Source organism: Triturus cristatus, chromosome 11 (assembly GCF_964204655.1).
Source record: "Triturus cristatus chromosome 11, aTriCri1.1, whole genome shotgun sequence".
NCBI classification, from domain to species: domain Eukaryota; kingdom Metazoa; phylum Chordata; class Amphibia; order Caudata; family Salamandridae; genus Triturus; species Triturus cristatus.
The window spans coordinates 411,865,767-411,886,561 of NC_140594.1; the positions used below are offsets into that span (position 1 = coordinate 411,865,767).

The following is a 20,795-nucleotide window of genomic DNA, read 5'->3' on the forward strand; positions in this document are numbered from 1 at the left end:
GGCCCTGTCATTCTCACGAACTCTCAGCCTCGCACCTCTGCCCTCACTCACAGCCTCACGCGGCCACCTCGGTGTTCGGCGCCCACTCACCTTCCGAATGTGCATTTTGACCGAAGACGCTGTTAATTTCCGGGGGACTTCTAGTTTTTAGAACTGGGTGGTCTCTTCGGGGACCAGGAGGAACAGGAACAAGCTCTCCCGGGGCAGGGCACGCAGAGTATAATTAAGGACAGGGCACGGGGCAGTCTCCAAGGGCTCTAGGTAGTATTTTCTTGAACACTGGCCTTTCTGAGTCTGTCTCTTATCTGCAGGGAAGAGACAGAGGCGGAGAGGAGCCCGTGCGACCGGCCTGCAGCGCGAGGGTGGTGGGGAGCCCCGTGTCGCGCGTCTCCAGTCCTACCCGAGGCAGGGGGCTGGGTCCCCCGTTACTGGACCCCCTACCCGAGCCTGCCCTCCAAGTGCTTGCCTGACGTGAAAGCGCGCCGATTCCCACTGGTCTGCCTCTACCCGCTGGAAGTACGCTACGGACTGGAGGCGAAGACGACCCGACACGCTGCTGGCGACTGAGGAAAGCCGCGCCTTGGTGGGAAATATCGCGCTGACCCTAGGAGAGGAAAAGTGACGAGCGCCCCCGAGCTTCCTAGCACCGCAAGGAAGGAAGAGAGAAAAAGACCTTTCTTGGAGGTAGAGAGAGAAGGGCTCTGACTTACTCGACCAGTCGGTACTGGTACTTGCAAAAGTCAAGCACACCACCGCCTTTCTCCGAGGCAGTAATGTCTAAACAATGGGGTGACCCTGTGTCCCTCAGAACCTGGGTATGATTATTATAAGAAAACAATGGTTCTGTCGGGTATGAGCAAAACAATTACTTTGTTATACAAATGGATCAAGGACAATTGAAGAATCAATCAAGAATTGACCACATAAATTGTGAAGTACAGATGACGCACACAACGTAAGAGTACAAATCACGTTGGCTTTACCGTGATTTGTACTCTTACGTTGTGTGCGTCATCTGTACTTCACAATTTATGTGGTCAATTCTTGATTGATTCTTTTCTCCGAGGCAGAGCAGAAATGCCTTGGAGAAACGCAGTGTCGTTTTCGGATTCGGGGGCGTGTTTTGCTGTTATCTCCTCTTGCCATTGGCTGGAGGAGATAATTAGACTTTCTGCAAAAAACACGCCCCCGATCCGAAAAGGACGGGGCCTGATCGGAGTGACGGGACCACTTCTCCAATGGCTGGCCAGCATTCAAGAGGCCAGCCAATGGAGAACAGGGGAGAAGAGGGGCGGGTTCAAGCCCCTCTTCTCCAAGTCATTAAATCTCGGATCGAGACTGCGCAAGCGCAGCCTTCGAGCCGAGACCTAAAAACTTGCCAGACACTTCAGAAAATTAGTGCGCGGTGTTACCGCAAGGATGTCGGTTCACCCCTAGTGTCGCAGCTTCCGCTGCCAGAAATTACCAGAGCATTACTAAAATATTTTACATGTAGGTCCATGGCCTCCATTTTACAACGTTGTATTGGCAGGATAGCAACAGGAATTTCCGCAATATTTTGGCATTGGTCTCGGGGTTTGCTGAATGACACTGCTCCCACTAGTGATTTCTTCAAGACTTCTCCAACAGGAAAAAATCCATACACACTCCCTACCGTTTCTAGAAGGTGCGAGGTATTACCGTTACTCTTCATGGTATTACCGCATCAGGAAGTGACCTTACAGGCGCTGTTTGTAATGTTTCGGAGAAGAAGAAATACCCGGTTTGGTAATCTTAACCTCTCTAGAGCATTACCAGCAACGTTAGTAAGAGGAGACACGTATCTTCAAGACTTTATAGAATGTACTTTTATGTATGTATAAAAAACCATTCCCTCATAGTGCTGTACAAAACCCTTAAGTCACCCTGAATAATCACCAAAATGCCGCAGCACATCACACGACCACGCCCAGTGCATCATTCTGGGTGAGTTAAGGTTTTGTGTAGCGCTGGATACTCAATTATTTAACACGTTGTGCAGCTCTACATTAATAAACGAGGGTTATATGTGCACACTTGGGCGGTGGTTAATCTTCCGTGCATTCTTTTAAGGGGGTTGATTGATGCCAGCTTATCAATTAATACAAAATTCCTTGAGAGCGTTATTAAAGCGCGCGCAGCAGACAAAATGCAAGCCCCCTGAAATGCTCTCATGCCTCTCTAGGCTTTCTACTCCATTTCACGTCACACTGTTGTTATTTTTGCATAATGTTTAAAACACATTAATAGCGCGATCCTGAGACATTTTCTTTTCTTCTTCCTCTAAATTAATTCTTCCTCGTACTTAACTTGTTTTCTTTCTTCTATGTTTTCATTTATTTCATGCTTCCTTTCCATCTTTTCGTTCCATTTCCATTCACACAGCGCAGACTGGTTCAGCTGACGGGTCCAGTGGGACCGGGGGGGGGTACGTTATTTCTCTGCTCCTCTGTTTATCTCTTTCCACTCTTCCTCTCACCATTCCCCCTTGTCTCTTTGCTGCTCTTTTCTTTTTCTCTGTATTTAGTCTTCTGCCGTCTCTCTTTCTCTGTCTAGCCATCACCCAGGCACTCATCCGCTATTTCTTTTCATCCCTCCGGTGGTCCCTCTTTTTGTAACGCGCAGTATCTGTCTCTCCCTCTCCCTCTCCCACTCCCCTTCTCCCCCTCTCCTTCTCCCTCTTTCTTTCTTTCGTTCCAAATATCTCTGGCTAAACACTTATAGAGTCCCAAAGGCGAGACCTATTGGCTATGCCAATGCTTGTTTTAAACTAGGAGTTTGGAAGCAGCATGCAAAACACGCTTAGAAAGAAAGTGTTGAATATTTTTGGGGAACTTTGGTCTATTATTTCAAATATGCAGTAATGCAAGATATATTGTTAATTTACTATTGGCTGTTTATTTGCTTTAAATATGTTGTAGTTTCCTTTACCCTATACTCAAGCAACATGAAGTCCGTGACTTCCTCTGTTTCTTCTTTGACATCTAAATCTAGAGCGCTAGTAGTTTTACACGTACGTTGTCTTCTAGCGAATCCGTCTCTGCAAATGTTAAGCAGCGTATTTACGTACCGGAGAGAAGTCTCACAACAATGCTCTGCTTTCCAGACACTTGAGGTCCATTAGACTGCAAATATCACTGAAGTTCAGAGCTGTGTGGGGGTGGAATCTGTGATTGCATTTGTCAGACTAAAGCGAAATAATTCAGGTTTCATCCTCGTCCAAGATGGCTTCTCCTAGCCAATACTTTAGTCCCTTTTCTCTGTTGACAACAGAACTGTCTGATCTCTGACCCTTTCTGTGCTTGAAGACAGCGTGTGCGGTATACAGTGGTTCGTGCTTCAGGATGGCGGCTCCTACAGGACTGAGGTTCCACGAGATGGGACTGGAGGATCGACTGCTTAAGGTGCGGGCGGAAAGGAAGTAGAGAGAAATTGCAATGTCGTCGCTCCACTCCAATCGCGTGCGTGTGGGGCACCCGAATGGAAGTTGTCCCTGGGCCGCCCCTTCTGATCTTGCCATGGGAGTTCTCCCCCTCTTGTTGTCCCTGCGGTGCGTGCTAGTGACTTGCCACGACTGTGCCCCCTTGGTTCACGATCGACACTAGACTGTCACTTATTGCCCCTTTTAAAATTCCAGCGAGCCCCCTCATCAGATCTGGCTTTTATCATGACGCTTCCTACTTCCCAGACCCTGCCACTTCCCCCCCCCTCCTAGTTTTCCCTTACAGCATCCTCTCATACTGTCACATTATGTATTTGTTCATTCAGTCGTGGTTTTGTATAATCCGGACTCTAGGGTATTTAGCGTGCCTTACAAAAAAGTAGCGCATTTTATAAGAATACGATATTCCACTAGCGTTAGGAGCAATTCCTTCAAATATCTTTCAAAGCGAATAACTTTTCAGTTTAGTTTTAAAGATAGGCAATGAGGTAGTGGTATGTAAGCCTGGAAGTAAAGAGTTTCAGACTCCAGTAGCTCTCCCCAAAAATGACTGAACAACAGTGCGTTTCTTCTTAAATTTAAGGGGCTCTAGAAGTAGGGTTTCAGCACTACGTGACAATATGCTCCTGCCAGATTTCTGTAGCTTGGCTGTTGGGTATCGTGAAGGCGACGTGTGTGAGCATTTTGTGCGAAGTAGGCCATTCTTTATATAGCCCTAGCTTCAGTTTTAAGCCCTCAGTGTTAGATGTCCAGGTGAGATGTGGGTATACAATTTGATTAGTCAACATGTTGCTATGTACTTCTCTTCTTTGCAACTGGAGGTCAGGTTGAATTGGGGAAAAATAGATCTTGCAATGACTAATCAATATATTTCACTTTATTGTCTAAGAATTTAGCAGGTTCTTCCGATTTAGCAGTGGAGTTACCACATCAAATGGATGGGGGTTGTTAGCAGTTTTGATTTTTTTAGGATAGTTTTTTTGGGGTGTTTTCTGGCTTTATTGATAAGCAGTCTGAAATGGATCACCTTTGCATTGTTGACATATTATTTGTAAAGTGATCTTACTACCCTGAGGGCAATGATGTTCATGGTGGAAGGTGACTGTCTCTAAGCCAACAATTTCAGGTATTTCTTTTTCTCAAAAAATTCTTACTGAACCGGGGAGCCAAAGGTTTGGTGTGTCTTTTTTGCTCTTGGATTGTGTTAAATCTTCAAACAGTTCTGAGAGACAGCCAAATTAGTAAGAGAGCAGGTTGTTGATGTCGGCATTAGGACTGATAAGAGGGAGTGGATTCTGTACTCTTGAGGCCAAAGTGTTGAGGTCACGACTTATGGTGTCTCAAAACCAAGTTTATTCCTTTGTGAGTTGGTCCCAGTTACAGAGTGTGAGAGGAGCAGTAAGAAAGAGCTTAGATGATGATCTGACCAGTTCACAGTTATGTGGTCTTCTCCGGTGGGCAGCCTTTTCTTAGATATAATTAGATTCAGAGTGTAGACTTTGGTTTCGGGAGGTCTAAGGCTCTGTTGGTCTAAATCCTTTTCAGAGAGCACAGAGGAAAGGAGATAGACTGCTGCTGTGGCCCTTTCTTCCCTGTCCCTATCTGTGCATCATGTGACCGCTTACGAGAACAGAGGGTGGGTGGCAGCCTAAAAATGTAACAAAAAAAAAATGTATCTCAATAGTACATCCAACATGAGCTGCCCTGTAACGTTATGCGATACAAAGTGCATGTTTTATGTTTAGTTGTATTTGTTTTGTATGGTTTTCGTATATGACAAAACTTAATAAAATTCTATTGAAATGAAAAAAGACTGCTGTATCACCTGAGTTGCACCAGTAAAGATCGAAATGGCCAAGAAAGATATCATCACAACAAATTGCTTGGTTAGTCACGAGCTTCAGGCATTTCTCAATAAATGTTGTATTGTCAACAGAAGGGTGACATAACTTTTAGTCTATAATAAGGTAATTTGCTCTTAGTAGAGCTCTGGAGTGAGGAAACTAGTTATTGGGTATCTGTTTACTTTGAAAATCTTTCCTGTAAATTACTTCTCCTCCTCCTCCAATCCTCACTTCGCAGTCTCAATTTATCATGGGGTAATTGCAAGGAAATGGAAAGTTCCCAACATTGTGACGAGTTGCTGAATCAGGCCTCCTAAAGCTAGTAAATCAATATTGTGATTGGTAATAGTGCCAGCAATATCCAACTTGTGTTTCACCGCTGCTTTACAGTTATTTCAATTAGCGCAGAGCTGAACGTATAGTTTTGGTGCTCGGACTCCAGAGATTCCATTGAGATGGGAATAATGTTCCTGTCTACCACTGCTTTTGTCGAGTAAGTGTGACATTTAGCTGTATTGGTCAAAATAATTGGTATTATGCTTAAGGAAATATTATCCATGGTGGTCGAGTTGGAGGAGTGTGTGACATGGACGTCCAGCAGAGCAGGCCACAAATGTCCTAGTTTGAGAAATAGGGGTAGTGCCTTGGATGTGGCTCATGGTAACTCTTCAGTATTGTGCACCAGGTATATTCCTTCCATATGTATTGGAATAGAAATTTCTAAAAAGCTCTTAACAAAGAGGTGAAATTAGACATTGAATGATCCAGATGAGCGCTCTTTGACTTGAGGAGATCCATGTTATGCTGGAGGAGGTTCAGAACAGTGGGACGGAGCCTACTTGATGCCCATTGTATGTGTTTATTAGTGAGTCATGGCTGTTGTTGAATAGAGGTTCATCAGAGATGGATAACCCACAATGAAAGGCTATGCAGATATTGCCACCGTTGAGCGGACAGACTTGATCAGAGCTATCACTGTTGATTATAACGAGTGGATAAAGCATTGGGATGTATCCGAGAGGAGGGAGTGAGACATTGCTAATTGAGAGAGAGAGATGGACATTGGAAGATGGGAGCAGCAGCAGTTTTTCCGGAGGTATTTAGTGTTTTGTGGAGTTGGATAAGCTGTAGAGTGAAGATAGAGCTCCATGGGTTATTTTGGTATCGTGAGAGGTATGGGGGCAAAGGAGGGTAAAAAAAGGCTGCATCTTGCACGAGAGTGAGGGATAAATAACTGCAACTGCGGGGGAAGAGATTGAGATTTTTGATTGCCAAAGGAGGGATTGCCAAATGGAGAGCATGTTATGATTCCACTTCAGAAGGAATGAGGGGAGGGAGATCCCTCGAGTGTGTGGCCAATAAGTGTGTTGGCGAGTTGCTGAAAAGAAGCTTATTTGGATTAGGCCTCTTAAGCGCAGGATACCGATTTCACGGGGAAATTGCTGGAGGACCAGAGAAAAATCCAGGATTCCAAGCAGTGAAACTGGACTTGGAGTTTTGAGGCCCCTCCCCTAACTCGAATTCTATGCATTACCTTTTCCAAGATATCCAATTAAAAGAGATTGACCTTTTATTTAAAGCTTGTTTTTCTTTCCTTAATTAATTCTTCTTTCTTTCATTCCTTTCTTTTTCATTACTTCTGTCCTTTTCTTTCATTCCTCTTCTTTTCTTTTCTTTTTTCTTATATTCCTTTTTCTCCTTCCATGCTTTCCTTTCTTCTTTCATCCATTCCTTCTTTCTTTTTTTTTTTACATTCTTTCCTTCTCTCTTGCCTTATTTCTTTTCCACTTTCCTTTTTTCATGCCTTCCTTCTCGATTTCTTCCTCCTTTCCTTTCCTGCTTTCATTCTTTTTGCTTTGATCCCTTTCTTTCTTTCGAATCTTACTTCTTTTTTCCTTTCCTTTGTGCCTTACTTTCCTTTCCTTCTCGCCTTTCCTTTGTGCCTTACTTTTTTTTCTGCTTTCATTCTTTAACTTTTTTCTTTTTCCCATTCTTTCTTTCTCAAAGGCAAGAGGATGACGGCCAGTGGCACATCGATTAGGTTTTCTTTAGTCTGTTTTAGCCAAGACCTTTTGATTTTTACTAAAAGTATGTGTATGACTTAGTTAAAGGGGTTTACAGCCACACTTCATCTATTTGTCTGTGGTTATGTTATTAACCATTTTCTTCAACACACTCGAGCATGCATCAAGGGGCAACATGTCACCCCACTTCAACCATTGGCTGACTTCATTGTGAGTCATGGCCTACTTCACTTTTACAAGGAACACATCCACATACAAAGTAGTTCCCTTCAGTGCCAGGAAGTACTATGGTAATGTTTGCTTTTTTGAGACTGATTCTTTTTTTTCCTTTAATCAATTTGTTTTAGATTGACAAACGCCTAGTAGATTATTAAACAAGGTTATGCAATAGCCATGACAAAACAAAGGAATGATTGCCAAAAGGCTGGCAGATGGCCCCAAACCTGTTGGATTTGCCAATGCTTGAATTGTGTGTTTACTCTTAATGGTGGGTTGCAACCTCAGGTGTGGCTTGGGTTGTGCATATGCATTTTGCTTTTTGGCATTAGACCTGCCCTAGGATGTTAAATGAAATGAATGGACGTGGTGATCAGGCATTTCTGTGAAGTTGTGAATGCCTAGATAATCTAGTTTATATGACCCATGACTGGGCTAATGATAACTTAACGCCTTGCTATCCATTGGCTATTCCTATAATTTTACTTAATGCCTGATAAACCCCCTTTTTAACTACACACCATGTCAGAATGTTCCTATCGCCTCCCACATCTAAACGTTATACTTTAGCATTCAATATATTAGAATTATCCCATCTAAGTGGATATTTCTGGGATGATCTTTGATTGACTAGTAGGGGCCAGAGTGTTTCTCAGAGGTGTAGGCTCAGATTTCCTTTGACTTAAACAGAGGTACTCCAGATGGAAAATGTAGGTAGCACCCAGTTCCGCATGTTGGGCTGTGCTTGTGCCTGGCTAGTCTTCACAAAAGGTGACTGTCTCCTAGGGAGTAGCAACAAAATTTAAATTCCCCCCACTTTGAACCAAATGGCTCATGGCACCGTGCAAGCGAAGTGGCTGAACTAGACTCTCTTCAGAAGAGATCCCTTGTTTCTTCCATTGAAGCATCTTGATATTCATCCTTTCATCAGTCTATCCACCGGCTGATACCCACCATTTTACCTTTGGTCACCCATTTATTTTTTATTTTTCACCAATCATTGTCTTTCACTATTTTATCCATCCAGCCTTTCGCCAATGTCTCCTTTCGCCCATCAAGACCTTTCACTCATTCATGTATCCTTTTTCACATACACCTTTACACCCACCCATGTTTCCTTTCACCCATCCTTCCGGCCTTCTTCCCTTTTTTATCCACCCCTCTTTCTACTGACTCAGTTATGATGTTGTGTGTGTCCAGTTGCCGACAGAATAGGCCATTAAGAGCTTCACCCCGCTGTAACTGCTAAGTTGGGGGTTCAAAGCGCCAGTCTCCCTCAAACACTGTTTTAATTATCTTTTTCTTGAAAGCTATGTGGTGACTGAACTTGCTCAGCTTATGATCTAGAGAGTCTTACAGACCTCAGCCTTGCACCTTCATAGGTGGCTTCCCTTGTCCTTATCAAATCTTCAGATAAAATTGGAAAGCAAGACCTGCTTAATCCCTACATTTGCAAAAACCAAAGGAAATGATGGACGGAGTGTTGAACATTGCAAGCACTCACCCCCAGTCAACTGATCTGGGTTTAATCCATCACCGTTCTTTAGCCCACTCTGCCACCCCAGTTCAGACATGGCCATATGCAAATCAGTCTGACCCTGTGCCTCATGGGAACAGTCCAGCCCGAACTGCCAACCCATGTCTTCCCTGGACCGGAAACAAGCTTCCTAGGACCGGTTTCTGGCATTTCAGCCGTCTTCAGCCAGGCTTGCTTGAATCCAGTGGCAAAGTGAGCAAGGGACTCACGTCTGAGCATACCCTGCCAACTTAGGGCGAACAAAGCAAAAACCAAAGGAAATGATGGACGGAGTGTTGAACATTGCAAGCACTCACCCCCAGTCAACTGATCTGTGTTTAATCCATCACCGTTCTTTAGCCCACTCTGCCACCCCAGTTCAGACATGGCCATATGCAAATCAGTCTGACCCTGTGCCTCATGGGAACAGTCCAGCCCGAACTGCCAACCCATGTCTTCCCTGGACCGGAAACAAGCTTCCTAGGACCGGTTTCTGGCATTTCAGCCGTCTTCAGCCAGGCTTGCTTGAATCCAGTGGCAAAGTGAGCAAGGGACTCACGTCTGAGCATACCCTGCCAACTTAGGGCGAACAAAGCAAAAACCAAAGGAAATGCCAGAAACCGGTCCTAGGAAGCTTGTTTCCGGTCCAGGGAAGACATGGCTTGGCAGTTCGGGCTGGACTGTTCCCATGAGGCACAGGGTCAGACTGATTTGCATATGGCCATGTCTGAACTAGGGTGGCAGAGTGGGCTAAAGAACGGTGATGGATTAAACCCAGATCAGTTGACTGGGGGTGAGTGCTTGCAATGTTCAACACTCCGTCCATCATTTCCTTTGGTTTTTGCTTTGTTCGCCATAAGTTGGCAGGGTATGCTCAGACGTGAGTCCCTTGCTCACTTTGCCACTGGATTCAAGCAAACCTGGCTGAAGACGGCTGAAATGCCAGAAACCGGTCCTAGGAAGCTTGTTTCCGGTCCAGGGAAGACATGGCTTGGCAGTTCGGGCTGGACTGTTCCCATGAGGCACAGGGTCAGACTGATTTGCATATGGCCATGTCTGAACTAGGGTGGCAGAGTGGGCTAAAGAACGGTGATGGATTAAACCCAGATCAGTTGACTGGGGGTGAGTGCTTGCAATGTTCAACACTCCGTCCATCATTTCCTTTGGTTTTTGCTAATCCCTACATTTGTCAGTTGGAGATAAAACCAATTTCTTTTTAAGTAAATAAGGAATTCTTTTCCTGATGTATTGTTATTTTGATACAAATATATATTTTTTCCTGAGACCAGGAATTATTTCTTTCTTTTCCTTCCTTCCTCACTTTTTTTTTTTTTTTGCAAAGATTTTTATTTTTATTTTTATTTTACAAGCTCCTCTTTGGATTAGGCTGCCTTAATGGTAGAATGGTTCAGTCGGGGGAAAAGAAAGATATATTTTGCAAAGCAGAGTTAATCAAGATTGGTTGCTTGGTACATAACAAAAGTTTGGTAATCATTCCAATTAACTTAAGCATACCAGAATGTAGGAACACCACGATAATAATAATAATAATACGCAGCACTCATTTGTAGATGTAAATAATAGTATTGTATTCAAAAGAATTGATGCTCCCATGGGTATTTACAAACATTTTACAGGGCTATCAAAGCCAAAAGAAAGAAATTGCAGTGACAAGGTGTATAGTGACATCAGGTGCTCAGTGATGGTGGTGTAGTGAATATATACAAAGTGAAAACAGTATATACAAGCTGGTCAGCGCAAACACAATAACTCTGGTCGCTAGCGTGATTGCTTAGTGATTTACACCAGGAGACTTGTAGAGGCTGAACCGACAATAGCCGTCGACTTTTCGACCCTGACAACGCTTAGTTATAATTTCATAATGGGTCTTCTTCAGGACAAGGGGAGGTGACAGCCTGGATTTGAGAGGGGAATAATTAAGGTGTTCCAACTAACGAAAATGGTGTGGGTACACAAATTACTCACCCAAAAATGGGAGTAGACTCCCTTGGGCGTCCCTCTCTGAGTGAAGGCAACCAGGGATCTGCAATGAATGTGAATCAGAAGGTAAGTACCTCTTGTGTTCAACGGGTACTAGGAAGAAATGAAAAGCATGCAGATTCTTGTATGCTTGTTAATTCGAATGTTTGCCACACTTTTGTTATGTACCAAGCAACCAATCTTGATTAATTCCCTTGACTGGAGGCAGATGGATAGACCTAAACAACCAATAGCATTAAGTGGAAGATGAGTGCTATTGGACTGAGAGAAGATGAGATTGTCAAAGTCTCAAAGCAATGTTTGAAAGAGGCTGGTCAAAGAAAGATGATAGTTTTGAATCGGGCTGACCCAAAGCCTACTGTTAGCAATAGGACAGTCTGACAGCTGTGCTATTGAAGCCCAGACCTAACAAGTTTGCCTCTGGGAATAGCAAAGAGTTGTTTGCAAAAGTTTCCCTGTATCTGTTACACAATGTTCTGAAGTTATTATACTCTTAATTTCTGTCATCTAGGATCCACAGCCCATATCTTATTTCAAGGGTTTAGAAAGGAAACGTTTGTGTGATCCAGCTGTGTGCCTGTCAGACAATAAGATATTGCTACTTGCAGGAAAGTCCCATTATATCCTAATATTAGAGATTACCATGTTAACTTCCTTTCTTGTCAAGACCTGTGAATTTATTGCCCATCACCTTTTATGCTTTCAGCAGAATCCCTGATTCAACAAACAGGAATTTGAGGAATGTAAAGCTCTGGTGACATCATGCGATGTGTGAAATCGTGTTAGGGTGGGAACATCAATAGCTCATTTTTAGGTCGCATTGTACCTAACTGGGGCTCCAGATACACCCCACGACACAGCACACCTCCTTGGAGAATTACTCCACCATCCTCTCCAATGCCAGAGTGGAACTATCCTCATGGAAGAAATATATGCCATCGTGGCTGGGGAGGCTGGCAGCAATCAATATGACTTTACTCCCTGTCATGCAAACGCTGGCCCTGCAGCCTCCTGCACATGTCTTTGATAAATTGCAACACCTCATAAATGATTTTATTTGGGCAAGGAAGAAGGCACTAATGGCATGAAAATAAGCATAACTGAGCTAAGCTGATGGGGGACTGGGCATTCCACACCTGGAGCAGTACTACCAGGCTGCCCGCTTCGTTACATGGTGGAGTAGAACAGGGTAAGCTCTAAGAAGCACTGGTGCTTCATCGACCAAGTGGTTGCAGTAGTACATATTTGGAAGGTGCCCTGGCTCCCCTAGATTCATCGTCCGCACAGGGTTTCTCTCTCACCTGTGCCACAATGGGAGTGTTAGACAGGGTTCAAGAAATGCAATGTCTTTCTTCGCATATATCACCTCTAACCCCATTCAGAAGTAATCCAGATTTCCCCACGGCACCACAGGGCGCTATTTATCTCAAATGGCAGGAAGTGAACAGTAAGAGGGTAGAGGATTTTTTTGATGCTGACTGAATGATGGACTTCCGCCAACTCTGCTCTAAGTGTAACCTTCCTTTCAACCCCTATTGGCACTATCTTGCTCTCTGTCTCTGGATCCTACAACCTCACAATCGTCCCTATGCTGATTGCCCACTTACACCATTTGAGAAATGGCTTATTGCACAACAGCCAGACAAACTCATTAGTTCTGATATGTATGCCTTCCTGTTCAACCCCACAACGCACACCAAATCATCAACACAGCATAGAAGGGAAGTAGTTAAAGCGTAATTTCACACCTAAGGAATGGCATGAAATAGTACATAGGACCAGAGCGTCAGCGTGTAGCACGGCGGGCAAAGAAAAGCTCCTTAAAATAGCCCATTATTGGTACTATACACTGGCTGGAACAGCTCAGTGGAAACCTGGAATTCCCATTGCTGGAGACAATGTGGCCAAGGGGGCACCCTCACACATTTACTTTGGCATTGTCCTAAAATACAACACTTCTGGACAGATGTCTGAGTTGATACTGATGAAATCCATGACACAGAATTTCCTCGGTTCCCTAGTTATATATTACTGGGCCTCCCAAATGTGTTGACTTATCCCCTGAAATCGCGATGTGGGCGAGCCATCACATGAAAGCTGGGTGCCGCCAGGCAGGTGCTGTTGTCCCGTGGGGGCACAGATGCTGTCCAAACTATGGGAACTCCTGGGAATGGAAAAACTGACAGCTACTGTAACCCATACACCTCCATGGTTTGATAAGACATGGGTATTTAGTAGTGGATTTTTAGCTGGGTAATTTAGGGAGCTGACTTGCCCTGTCTATCTCCACCTCACACAACCGACCCACACTGACGATTGGCATATCCACCTCTTCGTCTTATGACCTCATTCACGTATAAGGAAGTGTTTTATTGGGTATTTGTTAGGCCCTGTCGAATACATGTCTTCTCTCTGGTCGTTCCACCCCCACCCTCTTTGCCCTCTTCAAGCTGTCTGTTTTAGTCTTTTCTTTAATTTACCCACTGGCCTGTGGATGTAGGTGGGCTGTTGTTGTATTGTGCCCTTTTAAAAACAATAAACCGATTTGAACCTAAAACACATCATTGCACTAAGTGATGAAATTTCCACACATTTTTGTCTGTGCACTGTATAGTTTTATTATTAAAATTATTTCTGTGCAAATGTAATGGTCATTTCAATTATAAATGTTGTCTGTTATGGCAGTGTGCTTCCACACCATGAATACGCCCTCCACTGTACTTTACACCACTCCACGCAACTGCACTCTGCAACTCCACTCTTCGCCTCTCTACTCTCGCCTGTACCTCTTAACGCCACTGCCCTCTTCGCCACTCTACTCTCTGCCACCGCATTCTCTGCCACCCCATTCTGACACCCCAATCTCCTCTGCACTTATCTATGCTGGTCTACTCTGTGTGAGTTGACTCTGCACTCTTTGCCACTCCACAACACTCTACTCCACTCTTCGCTACTCCACTCTACGACACTGTTCTCTGTCACTAACTTTTAGCCATGCTCAACAGCAGCCACACTGGTGTACAACATGGCTAAAACACATTGGCAAAGCAACTAGCTCTTGCATAGGTGAGACCTATTGGCTTTGCCAATGCTTGTATTTTATTTTGCCACATGCCAACAGGGTCATTGTATAGGTTGATCTTGAGAACAGAGATGGATGTATCTTTACCTAATGAACCATATTCTTGCACCTGTTGCCGCTAGATGGAAAGGGAGTGGTCCTTCAAGGGCTGTATTGCTTTTCAAATGTTATCTAAAGCTCTGTAGAAGAATAGGATGCCAGTCCTGCTAACTATGAATTGCATCTTACTTCTTAAGGCCATCGCTGACCTCGGCTGGGCCAAACCAACGCTCATCCAGGAGAAAGCCATCCCTCTGGCCCTGGAAGGAAAGGACTTGCTTGCTCGTGCCAGGACCGGCTCCGGGAAAACTGCAGCTTACTCTGTGCCCATCATTCAGCACCTTCTGCATGTTAAAACTGTAAGTTCCACTATGCAGTCGGGGGATACCTTTTAATTTCCTTGAACATACACCTATTATACTATCTTTTCCCATGAGAATATTTTCACTAGGACACTTTCTTAAATGGTGTGCATGTGTAGTCTTAGTATAGTGCTTTGGGTCACTTGTCTTTTATAGTAGACGATTTTAGAACTTGTATTGATGTTAGTACAGGGGTAACAAGCAAGACTGTGTTATATCAGAATTATTAAGTGAGTTCAACATTAGCTGATGTATTGGAGAGCGCTGACCCGCTCCAATACAGCAGTGAAACTCCGTGGCAGGTCCGAGTATAGCATTGCCTAAACCACTTCAGGTAGCAGAACAAAACAACCTTGAACTACATATTGAAAAGCAATCACTTTGATATTTCATTATCATATATTGTTCATTTTCATAATGGGAGCTTTCTATTTATGTTTTGGTACTTGCTGTCAGCTGGTCTTTGAAAATGGATTGCACTTGCTGTCAGAAATGTGTTCTTTTGGGTAGCATAAAACTGTAGCTGACTCTTCCATAGGGCAGATGGGGCAAAATATTTTAAGTCTAAAAGAAATTTTGAGAGCTTTTTTTTCAAAGTAGGAGCTGTTTAACAGTTTTGAATATGTGCAGGATAAAAACCCAGACAGGTTGACTTTGCTTGAGAGAAAGTTGAATAGTTCTCGTTTGAATGTAAAATGTGGGAGTGTCTGACCCTAGATTTTAGTGAATGAAGTCTTTTAGATAGTTTGCTCCTAATGGGACTGCCAGATGAAACTGCCAGGTGCACCTTCCTGAAAATGGCCCTCCGCTCACGTTTTTCTATGAATTGATGCTTGCTGGATTAGGCTGTACAATATGTATTTTTGGACTTTATACTGCTTGTATTTACATATTGTACTATGCACACCTGCACTTTCATTTAATGCTGCTAACTGTAACCTTTCTGAGATTTAAGGATTTGCCTGTCTTTAGCTGCTCTTTCTTGAAATATTTGCACTTTGTACACTGTCACTTTACCATCGTTGATGATATCAAGTTATGGATAATTTAGTAATATTTTAACTGATTAGTTTTTTGTTTTTTTAAAAATTTTTATTCGAAACCGTTAGCACACAATAAAATACAAACAAGGGCCTACAACCACCAGGGCCGGCCGCTATAGAGCCCGGGGGCCCGCAATGTAACGCCACACAATCCGTCGAACCATAGGCAAGGCGCCCGGCAGTTCGTAAGCACATATAACAGGCCGTGGCCGTAGGCCAGGAGCAATTGAAAACAACAGTTTCATTTTGTATTAAATATAAAACACACTCAAGGCAATGAGAGTCCGAAGTAGCAGCGTGCTCTTCCCGGGACGGGGAATAACATATAGTGTCCAAAGCAGTTCCTGTCCGGAAGCTGTAGAGGGGGGCAATGGGAAAACAAAGCATGGAGCACACCTCAAGCCCTCTCGCGGAACGCGCGGCTAGGGGGTCAGAGCAATATCTACCTCTAATGGCAGAGGCGGGGTGCAGATACGTCCCCGATATAGATTCCACGGACCCCATACCCTAGTCCATTTCCCTGGCTTGCCTCTCTCCACATACGCCGTCTTTTCCCTAAACATACACCAGTCCATATTCTCCTTCCATACGTCAATCGTGGGCGGCCTCGGGGAGCCCCATAGCTGTGCAATGTTACGCTTAGCCACCATGTACCCCAAGGTCACCTACTGCGTCTGTGCCGCATTACAATCATTCGGTTCCCAGACATTCAACAAACACCTCCTAGCCTCTGGCAACAGGGCCACATGCGTGACCCCCTCCATTACGGTGTGGATACCGTTCCAGAATCGCACAACCTCCGAACATTCCCACAAAATATGAAGAAACGTGCCCGGCAGGCCACATCCACGCTTACACAATCCATCCATCGAATAACCCATACGCAGCAAACCGGGCCCTGTGACATACACTCTATGGAGGATCTTCAGCTGTACAAACCGTAGGCGGGCTGGGATCGCCACCTCTTTCGGGGAGGCCACCGCCGATACCCAGTCCTCATCATCCAATTCCAAGCCATCGCCCGTCCACGCCTCCCTCAAACGGAGCAGCGAGTCCGCACGATCATTAATGAGTTTCTTATAAATCAGGAAAATAGTGCTGTCGGGCACATAGCCATCCAACACTCTATCCTCCAGTGGGGAATACTCGGGGATAGCAGTAGCATCCGGAAAGACCGAACAAAGTGCATGGTAGACTTGAGCATACCGGAAGTACTCTCTATCGTTTAATTTATATTCAATTTTAAGCATTTCGAACGTTTTGAAAGCTCCCTTCGCCCACAGATCACCCACCTTACATATACCAATCATATCCCACTTCTCAAAGCCTTTCGATCTCCACAAACAGCCCAACCGCCCAGAAGCATACAACGGCGTCGCCCGAGTCAAGCGATCCCTCCACCCCATCGCAGCATTCGCCGCGTGCCACACGTGCACCGCCACCCGCGTGGGTCCCGTCAACCGCATGTCCTGGGTCACCGAGTACAGCGCCCTATTATAGTCTCCACCCGGAAGCAGGAGTTTATCCATCTCAAAGGCCGGGTTTAAGGCAGGACCATATATCCCGTGGTTCACCGCCGCCAACTGAGACGCCCAATAGTATCGTTTAATATCTGGGAGGGCGACCCCCCCCCATCATACCAAGGGAGCGTCAACTTGGCGAGAGCAATCCGCGGCCGCCCGTCCCAAAACAGTTGGCGCTGAAGACCCTCCACCTCCCGGAAATAACGGGCCGGCACGACATCAAGAGTATTTTGCAAGGCATACAAGAAACGAGGCAGCGACATCATTTTAAACAATGCCGCCCGTCCGAGCGGCGAGAGCGGAAGTCGTCGCCATCTCGCTACGTCGGCCTTCAATCGCTGGAGGGGAGGTAGAAGGTTTCGCTCATAGCGAACCGCGGGCTCCAGTGAGATAAAGATTCCCAAATACTTGAACCCCAGGGTAACAATCTGAGCTGGGCAACCCCGCGGCAGCAGGGGGGCATCCCCCGAGAGGACGTAGACGCACGACTTGGCCCAGTTGATGACCAGGCCAGAGTTGCGGCCAAAAGAATTCAGCACGTCCACCAATACAATGAGCGACTGCCGGGGAGACGTGAGATACAGAAGGATATCATCCGCGTAAAGGGAGACACGGTCTTCGAATTCCGGCGTCCATCTAATGCCTCGCAACGACGGCTCCCAACACAACCAGGCGGCGAGAGGCTCCAAAGAAAGTGCAAAGAGAAGGGGTGATAGCGGACACCCCTGCCGCGTACCTCTCCCCAGTGCGAAGGGAGCCGACACCCTACCATTCACTACCACCTGAGCCAGTGGGTCAGCGTATAGTAATTTTACCCAACCAATAAACTCCGGGCCGAACCCAAATTTCGCCAACACGGCCCAAATATATGACCACTCCAAAGTGTCGAATGCCATAGTAGCATCCAAAGATGCCAAGATGGCCGGCTCACGTATGAATTCCGCTCTAGCAAGCACGCCGTGTAACCGCCTCAGATTTAGAGCGGTATTCCGATGGGGTATAAAACCAGACTGATCCTGATGAATAAAGTCGCCCACGACCCGAACCAGTCGGTTAGCCAACACTTTAGCCAGAATTTTGGGTTCTGCGTTCAACAGAGAAATGGGCCTATAGGAGGCACAGCGATCTCGCGGCTTCCCCTCTTTGTGGATCACAACTATGCTGGCGAGGCGTTGGTCAGGGGGGAGGAAGCCCGCCGCACGGGCCGCCAAAAACACGTCTCGAAGATATGGTGCTATCTTATCGGGACGCAACTTGTAGAGTTCGATGGGAAGACCATTGGGACCCACCGCTTTACCCGAAGCAATCGAACGAGTGGCCAAAGCGATCTCATCTGACGACAACGTCGCCTCCATCAACACCGCGTCTGCCTCCGATAGGGTTGGCAATGTGATGTCTCTAAGTAGGCTATGGGAATCCTCCTCCGATCGCGACGAGACCGGAGAGTATACTCCGCGGAAATGAGCTGCGAAGCAGTCAACGATCTCAACCGGGTCAGTCACACGCACTCCATCACTCCTCTCCACAACGGGCACCACCCTGCTAGCTCTCTCCCTCCTATCCAACCAAGCGATCAGTTTTCCGGCCTTATCCCCCACATCATACAACCGCCCTTGCTGCTCTCTACTCATCTCTTTAGCCGCTTCCGTGACTAACGCTTTGTAATCTGACTGTTTGAGGCTGAGAACATGCAATTTCTCCTCAGTAACCCCACTCTCCAAGTCCTCCTCCATTACAGCTATTTCCGCTTCCAGGCGGACCACCTCCGCTCTCTCGCACTTCTTAGTATGGGAGATAAGGGACAAGGCCTGCCCCCTGACCACCACCTTATAAGCCTCCCATAGGGAGACGGCCGACGACACCGACCCCACGTTATCCGTAAAGTAGTGATCAGTGGACTTGATCAACTGCGCGCGGATCTTAGGGTTACGAAGATACCCGGTGTTAATGGGTGCCACTCTCCCCTCTGCCCCAGAGACTACCCTCAGCTGCAACCATAGAGGGGAATGGTCAGAGATACCTCGGGCTAAATGACGCACCTCCCCAATCATTCCAGCTTGGGTCGCCGGCATAAGCATATAGTCAAGTCTCGAGAGACTCCCATGGGCCCCCGAGTGAAAGGTGTATTGCGCCTGTCCCGGATGCATCAATCTCCAGCAATCTACAAGTCCCAAAGTGTCCAAAAAACCACCCAACCAGGCCTGAGCCCTAGGGAGATCCCTGGGAGGGTGGCGGTCCTCCAATCTGGAGACAACGGCATTAAAATCACCACCCAACACCAAAACCCCCCCCAGGGAGTCCCAGGACCAAACGCCCCAAATCAGCAAACGTAGCCGTTTGTAACCCCGGAGGTACATGTACAGCCACGAGCGACACAGTCCTGCCCTCCCATCTCCCCACCAGCGCCACATATCGCCCCCTATCATCATAAAGCACCTCGTCCACTTCCAATGGGAGAGAGGCCCTAACCAGAATGCCCACTCCCCTAGAGCCAGAAGTAAAACCAGAGTGAGCGGCAAGGCGATAGCCCCTCCTATTTAGGGCCTGGAAGGAGTTCCCAATCAAATGTGTCTCCTGCAGGAAAACAAAGTCGGGCGAGGCTCGTTTCAAAAACTGCAACACCACCCCGCGCTTGATCCTGTCCCCCAGACCGTTCACATTCCACGAAAGGATTCTCAATCCCCTACCCCCCATCCCACTCCCGCACATGATACCCACATCCCGGAGAGCACAACCCAGAGAGTTCAGCAGAAAACTTCACATTGCCTTACAAAACAAGAAAACAACCCCCCTCCCCCACAATCCCCGAACAACAACTCCCCCCTCCCTGCACCCCTGCTTGAGCCCAGACAGCCCCCCCAACTTGCAGTGTGCCTGTCGCCCTAACCTATACCACAAAAAGAACCCCAGAAGGAGGAAAGGACCCCAATAAGCTCCCCACAACCCCCAGGCACTTGAAGGGCATGATGTACCAGATTAAAGTACAATTGAGCCAAGGTACAAAACCTCGCCAGTCTAGTCAATCGCCAGGAACCAAGTTCTAGTCCCGCTCCACCACATCCCGTTCGTTTTCCGCCGTCCGACTGTCTCGGGCCTGTCCCCGCGGCAGAGCATCCAACCAGTCTCTAACTGCCTCCGGCCGGTCAAAAAAAGTGGGAACGACCCTGGAACTCAACCCGCAACCTCGCCGGGAACAACATTGCGTATTTCAACTCCATGTCTCTCAAGCGCCGTTTCACACCCAAAAATCCCAGCCGCTGTTTCTGGACCGCTTGCGTGAAGTCCGGATAGAAGCTGACATTGGAGTTCTCAAACCTCAGCGGCCCTGCCACCCTCGACGCCTGAAGGATAGCATCTCTATCTCGAAAGTTGAAAAGTCGGGCAATTATAGGCCTCGGGGGAGCACCCACTTTGGGCGCACCACCCGGAATCCTATGGGCCCGCTCCACCGCAAAGAACTTGCTCAATCCCTTGGGCGCGAGATGATTGATCACCAGATCCTCCACAAATAGATCCGCGGCAGATTCCTCCGATCTTTCCGGCACTCCGATGATACGAACGTTATTCCGTCTAGCCCTGCTTTCAGAGTCCTCAAGTCGACGATCCGTCTGGTCACTGGCCAGCCGCAGCCGGCGGACCTCCGTCTGCAGGGCTGCCACATCCACAGTTAGGCTCGACGCCGCTT

General features: G+C 46.5%; 1 protein-coding gene across 1 annotated transcript in view; it reads left to right on the plus strand.

Annotated features, from left to right (window-relative positions):
- The first annotated feature begins 3,157 nt into the window (after positions 1–3,157).
- DDX56 (DEAD-box helicase 56) overlaps positions 3,158–20,795 on the plus strand; it is a 127,293-nt gene continuing 109,655 nt past the window's right edge. The window contains exons 1-2 of the mRNA XM_085636089.1: positions 3,158–3,422; positions 14,380–14,541. Coding sequence (XP_085492215.1) covers positions 3,363–3,422; positions 14,380–14,541 — 222 coding nt within the window. The 5' untranslated portion in view covers positions 3,158–3,362. The remainder of the gene's footprint in view (positions 3,423–14,379; positions 14,542–20,795) is intronic.